Source organism: Anneissia japonica, unplaced genomic scaffold, assembly GCF_011630105.1.
Source record: "Anneissia japonica isolate Jap-2015-1 unplaced genomic scaffold, ASM1163010v1 scaffold287704_len1198815_cov201, whole genome shotgun sequence".
NCBI lineage: Eukaryota > Metazoa > Echinodermata > Crinoidea > Comatulida > Comatulidae > Anneissia > Anneissia japonica.
Genome location: NW_022731578.1, coordinates 433621 through 445775, shown reverse-complemented (window position 1 = coordinate 445775; position 12155 = coordinate 433621). Strand labels below are relative to the sequence as shown.

Genomic DNA, 12155 nt, shown 5'->3' with positions numbered 1-12155 from the left:
GTGGGATACTGTATTACAAATATATTGGGACCAGTATCTCTTCCATTTGAAAATCCATCATAACCCAGACTTTTTTGACTTAAAATTAAAAATTATGTCATGTACACAGGTTTTGGGTTGGTTAGCATTACTTAAAAAATCAATACTGACAATTTCTACCATATTTATTTAATAACCCCCCCCCCCCGCACTCTCCCAAATGACTACACGTCTAGCCTAAATAACATAAAATTTGTTTTAAGCAGATTTAATGATAATTTTTTGCTTCAATCCAGAATGTGGAAATTGTATAGATAATTGTTTCTAAGACCATGGAAAAAGTGTTATGAGAGAAATTGGTCTAAAGTTGATCATTTGAGAATGATCACATTTTTAAATATCAGAATTGCTTTTGAAAACCTACATTAGATTGCAAAACATTCAAGTGGGATACTGTATTACAAATATATTGGGACCAGTATCTCTTCCATTTGAAAATCCATCATAACCCAGACTTTTTTGACTTAAAATTAAAAATTATGTCATGTACACAGGTTTTGGGTTGGTTAGCATTACTTAAAAAATCAATACTGACAATTTCTACCATATTTATTTAATAACCCCCCCCCCCCGCACTCTCCCAAATGACTACACAAATATAATGGAAGCAGCATCATTCTCAACACATTCTATTAATGTTTTACTCGAGTAGAATTTTTCTAACTTGGTTGTGATCAATCTTTATGATCACAAACATTAATAATGTGTTAAAGCATTTGAGTATATCAGTATCCATTTTACACCAATAAATAAAAAATAAACAGCTCCCTCGAATAAGCCTTTGCTATAGTACATGCATCGGGTCATTTATTTGAATAAATATGGCATACACTTTCTACCTTTTATTTGTTCTATTGTGTTTTGTCGCCAAAACTGTTCTTATTCTTTAAATTATATCTTGGTACATATTGATGTTAGTGTGTTTGTCCATACACCGTATATGCAGCTTCATACACTTTTTGATATCTTAGGCCTACTATACGAATTCATTTGTTTACCTCTACTTGTTTTTGTCAGTATTGCATTGAAAATCATCCACTATACTTTTGTATAGTATGCAGATCAGAATAAAGTAGTAAATATGCTATGAATACTTTTAAATATTCCCTGTCCTTATTTTGTGTTAAGTACTGTTTTGGCAATTCATTCTGTACAAAATCATAAACCATTTAATAGTAAAACTTGCATATGACCTTCAGCTTGTAGCATAAGCATAACCCATCTAGAAAAAAGCCTCCAGGTTAATTTTTAATTAAAAAACAAAAACATATTTTTATGCCGCATGTGACCTTTGACCTTAAAGTGTCATGCACCCACCTATATCTCCCAGCATCTACATTGTTTAATATTTGTATAAACTAATTTTATCTATCAAAAACAAAAACATAAATAAATGTAAAATAAAACAAGTTATTACAAAGTGTGACTATGTACTTTGTGCAGTGTCTGCTGGTTCCAGTCTGCCTGACATTTCAATCAATTTATGTATTAAAATTTCAAAGGCAGAGAAAATTGAATAAAGAAAATACGGCAGCTCAATTTATTACCAAGTGCGACAGCTTCGTTGTTAAAAAGTGCAACAGCTCTGTTATTACAAGGTGGGATGATTATTACGAAGTCCGACATAAAATACGTCGCTGTGTTATTCTGCAATGTTACTGTATAAATCAATGCTGGAGACGTTTTCAGGCTTCGCTTCACTATTCAGAACTACTTTCGTCCGTGATAATCATCTTGTATAAAACCCTGTTATGGACAAAATTACGGCCCGTGTGACGTTGTTTACCGTCAAATTAACTAGTCTCGGTTTTAAATTACATTTGCACAATATGAACATGTTTTTGCAAATGAACAGAACGATGTCATATAAGTGTACTCGGTATATACTGTAATATTAAATTTAAATTTTATATGTTCAAGTCTGCTTGAATTATTTGATGTCTAAAATTTTAAAAGGCAAAATATTGAAAAAACATGAAATGGCTGGATTTCGGTACAGATACAAATTGATAAGGTTATTAATTGTTAACGGCTATCTTGATTTATATTATATATACATATATATGTATATACGTATATGTATATATGTATATATATATACATACATACATATATATAGGCGTACATATACATGTATATACATATATACATATATATATATACATACATATATATACATATATACATACATATATATACACACATATACACATACATATATATACACACATATACACATACACACCTACATATACACACCCACACATACATATACACACCCACACATACATATACACATAAGCCTAAATACATACATACATATACACATATATACATACATGTACACATATATACAACTACATCCGGTTTTACACATTATGTATATATTGTCGGCTAACAAATACTGTACTTTTATTTTCTTGTTTCAGTAATAATAGGCCTAGGCCTATTCTCATAAAGAGCCTAATGACAAAAATCGCGGAAGATAATAAGGTAATACTGTATTATCAAATCTGCCGAAGGGAACTGAAATTGCCTTCCTTAAGCCTACGAACTAAGAGTTGTGGCAAGATCGCAATCGAAAATGTAGTTAACGGCTTCAGAGAAAATCAGAGAAAAGGACTTTCATTTAATATAATTGGTGATAGTAAATGACATAATCATCATCGTTACGGTATGTATTTTGTAAACAGCTAATAAATTATTAGTTGATTTATGAAAATATAATTGAACTTTAGTAATACGCATTTCAATCATTTACAATCAACATTTCTTCAAATTCCTATTTAATACCATTTGTTTTCGGTTAAATGACAAATGATTCAAGTGATTTGAATCTCAAGTGAGAGTTTATCTCACAAAGAGCTAAGACTTGCGTGTACGTGTGTGTAAGTCACATAACGTGATCTGGGTTTTCTATACTTTATTACCTCAATGATTGTAGGATTGTAGTATTGTGAGAGACTGACAAACAGATTGCATAAGGAATTTCATATCTAATAATGATTGTTTCAAAGGGGTCCCATTGCGCATACTCCCCATTGTTTTTCGTGTTATTGTTGTCATGGTGAAGGGCATCGAAGCAGATCTATAATCTCATTTAACAATATGTATTCAATATGTATTAGATAGGATCGATGAGCCTTCTTCTGCCCACACATTATGATTGATATAGAAACCGAGAAAGTCAAACGCAACGGCTTTTTTTTTTTAAAGAAATGTTGGTTTAACTATTGATAGGATCAAGATTTCACAGGTAATCAGGGTATAAAGCAACCATATGCTTTTTATATTTGTATAAATTACATTTTTCCATTATTGTACTCAATTACTTAAACAAGGCAATAACATTCATTTTTTCTTAGAAAATGGAAAAGGCAGAGCGCAAATCACTTTTGTTAAACAAAACTCGTCTGGTAGAGGATATTAGAACCGAGCAGGTGATTTTGGAACTTAAGCAATTGGAAGTGTTAACTCCAATTCTCTTCAAAGACATCGAGCGGGAAAGCGGACGCAAGGCTCGTCTTAATCGTCTGGTCGATCTCATCACATCTTGTGGCCCTAAATCCTTCCAAATATTCAATGAAATCTTGGCTAAATATGGGTACACAAACCTTGTAAATATTTTGAAAAAGGATTGTGAAAGATTCCGAAGCAATGACAAAGAAACCATTAAAAAAAGTAAGTAATATTATTGTATTATTCGCTATATAAGACTTACATATATTTTAACATAAAAATAAGAAGTAGCTGCTTGGCAAAGTGTAGATAAATCAAACACTCGGGAACAAGGTATAAATTTGGCAGATTTTATTAATGAAGATGACACAAACCTTTTCAGCCATATTCCTTTATCAGGTGTAAAGCATATAATCCAAGTAAAATAAGTTCAGGGAGTAAAAGCTACTATATCTTGTTGAATCAATTAAATTTTGTTTTGTTTTAAAGGAGGGAGAAACATTCTGGATGAGTGACTGTGAGGAGTGTACATGCTCAAATGGTGAGACAGTGTGTTTTTTTTTTTTTCGGAAATCTCTTTATTACTGTTTTTGTTTTTGTCGCTGGAGTTTATTAATTATTATTATCATTACATTGCAATTATCATAACATATTTGAAAGCCTATTGATATTTGTTAAATCATTATTAATATCAATATTAACTTCATCAGCGTGTTTTTATTAGTTAGAACTCATGTAATATTTTAATGATAAAGATATGACGTATACGCGTGCAAGAATGGATAGATATAGAATAGATATAATTTCATTTATTTACTTAGTCACAATTTACTTGATAAAATAATGGTACTGGTATTTTGTATAGAATATCGACATACAATTTAGCAAAGTCTCGTTTTTTGTTATTCAGCGTAACACAAGTCATGTTTATATCATGATGCACTTTCAGTAATCTATTCGTATCTGGCATTAATTGTCCAACTGACTGACCCTCAAAAAAAAAATCGAAATAAACGCAAATATTTCTCTATTAATATGTCCTTGGCCGGTTCTTAACTAGATTTACAATTATCAGAAACTGCCAGCGGGTGTAGTCAGTGAATAGCTGCTTACAAATAACGATTTACATTACAATTACAGTATTGCAGTAGGCCTAGTATTATTGTTTTAGTATTCATTTTCACAGCTTTTATCTCGACCGGTGGACATGATGGTATTTGGTAAAAAATGTAAGAAACTGGACTTTATGTTAACCGATTCGGTAACGTTCTGTAATCATGGAGGGTTTGGAGGAGCCCCAAGGAAGGTTATTGAAACTCAGAGAAGGTAAGTTCAGAACGAGGAGCATCATATTATTATTATTATTATTAATTATTATTATTATTATTATTATTATTATTATTGACCATAATTTATGAAAAATTTATAATACAAATAATCATTAAAGTTTAACTGAAAATGGGGAAGAGGTTTTACTAACAAGTTATTATTATTATTATTTATTATTATTTATTATTTATTATTATTATTATTATTATTATTATTATTATTATTATTATTATTAATTATCCGAAAAGGTGATTAATCTCAGATAAGTATAGTACATACTCCAAGTATTGAAATGCAAGCCATCGTGTCGGAATTCAATTTTTTAATTGTATTGAATAATTATGTCATCATCAGTATTTTAATTATCATTATCAGTATAGTTAATAACTTAAAATTATTATCATAATTATCATTATATTTGTTTTTAACAGTCGAGTAACAACAATATAGGCCTAGTTTGCATGTTTGAATAATAATGAGTAATTAAGAATGTGTTAAAGATCGATATTTCGTTTGAATCGCTAACAGCTATCAATTGGAGCAAGAGAGTGACCCTGAAGGTTGGTACAGATATCGAGTAGAGGATCTATACTCAAATGCAACGGACAAAGTAGCTGAGTTCGTGGGATCAGACAAAGAAAATCTCGTCTTAGTAGAAAACGTAACAACAGGTAGGCACAATAGGATCCATAATCCTTAGGAATGGATGCTGAACAACATTCACAACAATTACGAGGATTTGAAAGAGTCAAAGCGTTGAGAGGGCGAGGGGGTTACATGCGGAACCGGGTAAAGCACATTATTAATGAAAAAAATAATGATGAAAACTGGTATGCATGGTGGACAGATATAAGCTACCGCGTAATCATTTAAGTTAGACATCGAAAACCTAAAAGATTGTAGTTGCCAGTTACACCAACAGTACCGAACTAGGTTGCGAGGGGCCTGTCACGCCAAAATTGGTCCGGCCCCAAAAAGGTCCGGCGGACAGATTTTGGCCGCCAAAGTCTGTCCGCCGGACTACTTTTGGCCGCTGAAATAGGTCTCCCCTTGAATAAAATTGGTCCATCGGTCTGGCCGCTTGTGACGCGTCTGCTACCCGTATGGTATGACTGTTTCTCCCGTGGAACGTGGAGGAAAGTAATTTATGCTTATTTATAAATTTTTCCTGACAGGCCTAAGGGGCCGACCAGGCTAACTAAGCGGTATATAATTATTATTACTCTTTTACTGAAGTAATCAATAATAATTATCCACCTGAAACTCATCTCGGTATTTCTGATTTAATAGTTTCGGTTTTCCCCTCTCCCCTCCCCCCCCCTAAAAAAACACTTTAATATGATTATTAACGGGAATTATGTACAATAGTAATCCATAGTACCATCAGGTTTCATACAGATAACATGACAGGGTATACTTAATTGTCATGAAAATACGTAGTACAATATATAGACTGAAAACATCGAACTTTTACTAAATTAACATTACTCTATAGTAGGAACATATTGCTCCCTTTCTTTCTGGGGCTTAGTAATGAATGAAAGTTAAAAAAGTTCCCGAAATCTATGATCATTTAAAAATAAAGAAATAGGCCTACCTCAATGGCCTAGCTTAGCGTTTGAGTTGATAAAACTTTCATCGCTGTCATGCCGGTAACACATGCAAATATTAGCAAATGTTCACAGCGGACCAAAATGAGTTTGATCTCGCAGGACATCATTCTTACCGGTATAACCATGGTATAACTCAAGAAAACATTAGGCACAACATATAGGCCTATTCACAAAAGAGATAATACCCTGTACCTGCTAAGTTCGCCCAAAAAATCATCACACAGATTAAGAATGATATATCTGAACAAAGAGGAATTATGACACAAACCAATGAACAAATCAAGACAGTGTATTGCGAAAAAGATAAACATATATTTTTCAAAGATCAGTGAGATCTTTAGAAGAAGGCAGAGACCCACGGCTCTGATGTCTGAAGACCACTTCGAAAGAATGTTTATCCTTTTCATACGTCCCGAGCAAAACGAGCAATAATTACTTTAAGAGCTCAGGTTACAAACGATTAACTAGGACCACAAGATTGCAAGCGACTGAGTCCAGGAAATGAAAAGCTCCAGAAAAAATCGACTGTTTTGAACAAACCGTATGGAGAACATTTTGATTTTAATCTATCATTGACATGCTTGGAATTAGCTATTTAATCTAATCATTGTTGTTTCAACTGGATTGTTGATTTCGTGAGTGACGTGCGTGAAAATCTGAAGAGTCCTCTCCTTACCCGTCTGATAAGCCTGGAGACCTCCCCCTGTCGGGCAACGACAGATCTTACCCCTCCCCTCAACTATGGATGAGGATGCTGTTGTGTTAGACCAAAAAATGAATTGATCTGAATATTAATATCAAATATGCCCCTTTTTATTCTTTCGTATTTCTAATAAAGTTATTTTATTCCAGGTGTCAATACTGTACTAAAATCGCTTCAATGGTTGCCAGGCGACAAGATACTCATAACAAATCAAACGTTTGAAGCAGTCAAGAACACCTTGACATTTATGAATAAGAAGAATGAAGGTAACATCACCTGATAAATCGTGGTTATCATGGTCTCACTGCATGATCATCAGTGATGATCAAGGAATTCCTAATAGAGGGGTAGAGCGAGGGTGTAGACCACCTCAGACCCACCATGGTTGGGGCTGAGACATTTTATGAATATGGCATCTCTAGATGGCGGGAAATGACACCTTAAGATTAGAATTTTAATGTAATTTTTCTTTTTTTTTTTAATACATTGAACAGTCTATAATTTATTTGTATGGATGCAGTTACAGTGTGTTTTGTTCAGTTAAACCATTTTCCTAAAAAAAAAAAAAAAAAAAAATTCCATCAAAGTGCACATCGGTCCGCGACCGATTACAATAGACCAATCCGCCACTAAGCATGAATCGTTTTTCGTATTTTTGCAGATATCTTACCATAAAATTATATACAAAACAATAATGTGTAATTTTTGTGTTTATTTTTTTAAAGAAATTGAGATAGTAACAATGGACATCCGATTCCCGATTGAGAATAAAGAACAGCTTGTTTATCAGTTGGAAGAGACCCTTGATGCTAATAAAGACATCAAAATGGTGATATTGGACCATATAATCAGTGTGTCTGCCATTCTAATGCCGATAGAAGATATGATACCAGTATGTCATCAAAGAGGGGTGATGGTGATGGTGGACGGTGCGCATGCTCCTGGGCAGGTTCAACTGCAGTTAGATCAAATTGGAGCCGATTTTTATACGGGTATACCAGCTCAAGCCTCAATTTCCATACAGTCGCTACAGGGTTTAACTACAATCCTTGCTCTGCGCAGCTGCTGTGCCTGACGCATTCGCAAATGCTCCCTGATTCCGCTGATGGTCAGCGTAGCCAGCAGACTAGGCCATAGCGTGTGTAGCGATTTCTATGGAAACCAGCCTTAATACAGTGCTAAGCTTGTTAATTCTCAACCACTTTCCGGTAGCTTTATCCTATTGCCACACCAAGGGCTTTTAAAAGTAGCTACAGTTCATTCGAAGTACATGGCCAAAATAGTTTCTGGATCTGTGCCTCTTCACAAAAGTGTCAAATACCGTTACCTTGTCTAGGTGAGAATATATACCCACGTTAATTCCAAAGAGATACCAGATGCATATTCCTTTTGCACCTCCTAATGAGGTTTTGTCCAGAGTTTTGCCAAGAGGAAGTTTTCCGAATCCGTTCCGGGCCGGCCGCATATTTTTTATTTATTTATTTTTTGCAATACATATAAGCAATATAGATCTCTTTTAGCCAGTAGAGAAGTCCATTTTTTTTTTATCTAAATGAAGGAAATCTACTTCTCTACTGCCACTTTAATTTTTTTTTACATCTTCATCCTGTCTCTAGTGAGGCCTGATTCAATAAATAGCTTTTGTATTTCTTCTGGAGTATTTACTCTCTTCAATTCTTTCGACTGTCTTTTAATTATTCTTTTTACTGCCCACTTATTTATCATCAAGGTAATAAAGTTATTTGATTTGATAAGTTGCATTTGGTTCAGCTTTGCGGGTCCAATTGACCTTGTGTAGGCCTAAGGCTTTTCAGTTAAATCAGCCTACCATAATGAGTTCAGCCTACCATAAGGTCAGTAACTCCGAAATGCATTGATTTGAAATTTATGGATCTATAGTTCACTTTTACTTCTGTAAAACATCAATTAATTTTCTGTAAAAATAAATTGTACGCATGAAATAAAATTAATTGCATAGGACTCAGCAGCTATTGAATTTGAGTTTTCCGGCCGACGACACAATCTACAGATTGACCTAAATTAAACATGTAACCCTCATATTATTTTCAATTTCTTTTAAAACGCGTTTTCTTTTGTTTGTTCAAATTGAATTTGTTCAAATTAAAAAATGCCTTTGATTTTTTTTTTCCACAGGTGACCTTCACAAATGGTGTTTTACAACACGTGGTTGTGCTTTACTTCACGTTGACCCAAAACACTCTGACGTCATCAATCCGCTTGTGACGGCGTATTTGCACTTTCATCCGCGTTTACGTGATCGTTTTGTGCGTCAGTCGACTAGAGATTGCACGTCAATGTGTATTGCATCGGCCGCAATTGAGTTTTTAGAGGAGATTGGTGGACTGGTAAGATTCAAGTATTCTCATTAATCATGAACAGAAAAAAAAAAATCGGAATCCGAGTGGATATTGAAACTTTGTCTTGAATGGAGAAGTGAAGCAAATTGCTTAACTTTGGTTCTAGATTTGACATTAATTGGGTGGCATTGGATTGGATTACTTTGGTGTGATATACTTACCAAGGATACCCACGAAAGTCCTGATTTATTTCCAGTGGTGGGGTCCTTTATGGTCAGCTAACACAAGGAGAGCAGCGATGGACATTGGACTGGGAAATATTGATTACGATTACAGCTACGAAACTTGTCTAATATTTTTTACTTTTTTTTTCTTTTAGGATGTTATAACCCAGCATAATACGAATTTAGTAGATTGGGCAGTTGAGATGCTCGCAAATGCATGGAAAACAAAACATCTTCCAGTTCCTCGTAGCTTGAGGGCGCCCTTTATGTCGTTAGTAATGCTTCCAGCTGACGTCAATGATGTAGGCATACCAGCAACCTACCAGGGATCAAAGAAACTAATGGGAAAAATTTATAAGAAGTACGCGATACACTGTGCGTGCACGGCGTTTGATGGTCGATTCTGGGTTCGCGTATCAGCTCAAATTCATAACTGTAAAGAGGATTATTTCAAGTTGCGCGATGCAATAACACAAGAATTTATAGAAGAACCAAAGAAAAATAATAAAACAAAATGAATATTTAACGATGGACTATCTGTCATACCATTTGGCTTCATAGCTCAATTGGTAGAGTATCCGAAAGGTAATGGAAAGTTTTGGACGGAATTCCCAAAATGTATTATTTTAAATCATTTAAATAGTTTCAACAATTGTAAATATTTATATATAATAATAATTGAGATTGCATTTGAGAAAAAAAAATGCTCACACACTTATTAAACAAATAAATATTTATTGGTTCGTTGGAGCATGATTATTTATACACTTTATTAAAGTAGTCTCTAATATTATGACCATACATAAACATTATGACGTTGATAAATAACCGTAAAATCGGTTTACATATTTTCTTCTTATATAGAAGGTACTCTTTTCCGATTTTCTCTCTAAACTTGTAACAGTGTTTACGGAGAGATTGCGAGAGCGATGATGATGTTGAGTATTTACAAATCGACTGGAGATTTTCTCTGGCGGTACGATGGTACCATGTTAATACTAATGTTGATTATTATCTTTATCATTATTAGGCCAAATAAAATAAATTGTTTGTTTGCTCTTCTTTTAAAAAAAAAGAAGATAAATAGGGGTGGGTGGACAAAGTTTATCTATTTATTTATTTTTTCTTAAATACTCATCAGATGGAATAAAAATAACCCACAGAAACCTAGAATGGCAATGTCTGACATCAGACAACAACTTTAGACTAATTTGTAGGGCATCTGGCAAAAAATAAAGATGAATTCACTCACATTTTTTTTTTAATTTGTAAAGAAATAAGCCAAAAAAAAAACTTTTTTAAAGTTTTTTTGTTTTTTCGCCCCTATTTTTTTAGTAAGTTATGGGCGGGTGGAATAGGGCAAACAAACAATTTTTTTGGCCTTATTTTATTTATTTTATTTCAACCATCTTTAAAAAGGGTAACCCTTCCAGTTTAGCCCAGTATGTTACTGATATTCAGGGCCCTCTTTAATAAAATTAAAGAACAGTACAAACAACATCATTACAACATAATAATAATAATAATAATAATAATAATAATAATAATAATAATAATAATAATAATAATAATAACATACAATCCTCATAACAAGTCTTAAAAGTATTAAATTGACTTACATAAAGACAATTCAAAATAGAAATTTAATTTATAATGCCTAATATAATATAATGTAATATAATAAGTATAATATTATATCGTTAACATTACTATAAAAATGATGATCATACACTTTGACAAACAGCATAAGCTTCAGGTTTATCAGTGCAAGCATGTAATTTTATGACGTCATTATACATTACACTCATGAATAACGAAAAGTTATCAAGTATGATGGCGTTCTGGTCGATGCGATTGACGTCACTAACACTATCTGACAATCCAGAACAATTGAATTCACCGCCAGTAATATTAGTCAGAAGGCTGCCCTCACCGTTATACTGAAGCTGTTGAGAAAACAAACAAACCAGATTCAGCAAACATCAACATTCTGTTTCTGGGTTCAGTCTGAGATAACTACAGTATCTCAGGTTCAGTTCAGGACCTTGGTAGTACCACTGCTTTTTTTATGTCGATGTGTTTGATGTTTTTCCCTACCTGACGATCTTACTGAATACCGTACTCAGTAACGTTCCCAAAAACCCCAAAACTGTATCTTGCGAAGACAATTCGCAGGTGATGCGGGTGGGAATCGAACCCATGACCTCCAGATAACCTGCATGGTGTCATAACCACATAGACCACCCTGCTTGCCCTTAGAGACTAGTGTTAAATCCGATCCCAAAAGCAGCGGGTAGGCCTAGTGCAATGCTATTTCGACGTCGTGAAGGTCGTGGGTTTGATTCCAACCGAATCACTTGCGAATTTTTGTCGCAAGTTTTGGGAACGTACTGAGTATTCAGTACGTTAAAACAGGTAGGACAAAGCACCAAAAGCTAATATAAAAAAAATCTAATATATATATATATAT

The 12155-nt window shown here is 33.7% G+C and overlaps 2 protein-coding genes across 2 annotated transcripts in view; one reads left to right on the top strand and one right to left on the bottom strand.

Annotated features, from left to right (window-relative positions):
- Positions 1-4570: 4570 nt before the first annotated feature.
- Positions 4571-10702, top strand: LOC117115459 (putative L-cysteine desulfhydrase 1). Its single transcript, XM_033259276.1, has 6 exons — positions 4571-4824; positions 5356-5498; positions 7293-7409; positions 7869-8135; positions 9298-9509; positions 9841-10702. The coding sequence occupies exons 1-6, from the start codon at positions 4706-4708 to the stop codon at positions 10201-10203; spliced, it is 1221 nt and encodes a 406-aa protein (XP_033115167.1). The 5' UTR covers positions 4571-4705; the 3' UTR covers positions 10204-10702.
- Positions 10703-11409: 707 nt separating this feature from the next.
- Positions 11410-12155, bottom strand: part of LOC117115427 — a 3542-nt gene continuing 2796 nt past the window's right edge. Inside the window, exon 4 of the mRNA XM_033259215.1 lies at positions 11410-11631. Coding sequence (XP_033115106.1) covers positions 11410-11631 — 222 coding nt within the window. The remainder of the gene's footprint in view (positions 11632-12155) is intronic.

Bases quoted from the DNA above. Each gene is read 5' to 3' on its own strand.
- LOC117115459 (XM_033259276.1), top strand. From the start codon at position 4,706: ATGATGGTATTTGGTAAAAAATGTAAGAAACTGGACTTTATGTTAACC. The intron at 4,825-5,355 runs GTAAGTTCAGAA...AATCGCTAACAG, and splicing joins GTTATTGAAACTCAGAGAAG to CTATCAATTGGAGCAAGAGA. The intron at 9,510-9,840 runs GTAAGATTCAAG...TTTTTCTTTTAG, and splicing joins TAGAGGAGATTGGTGGACTG to GATGTTATAACCCAGCATAA.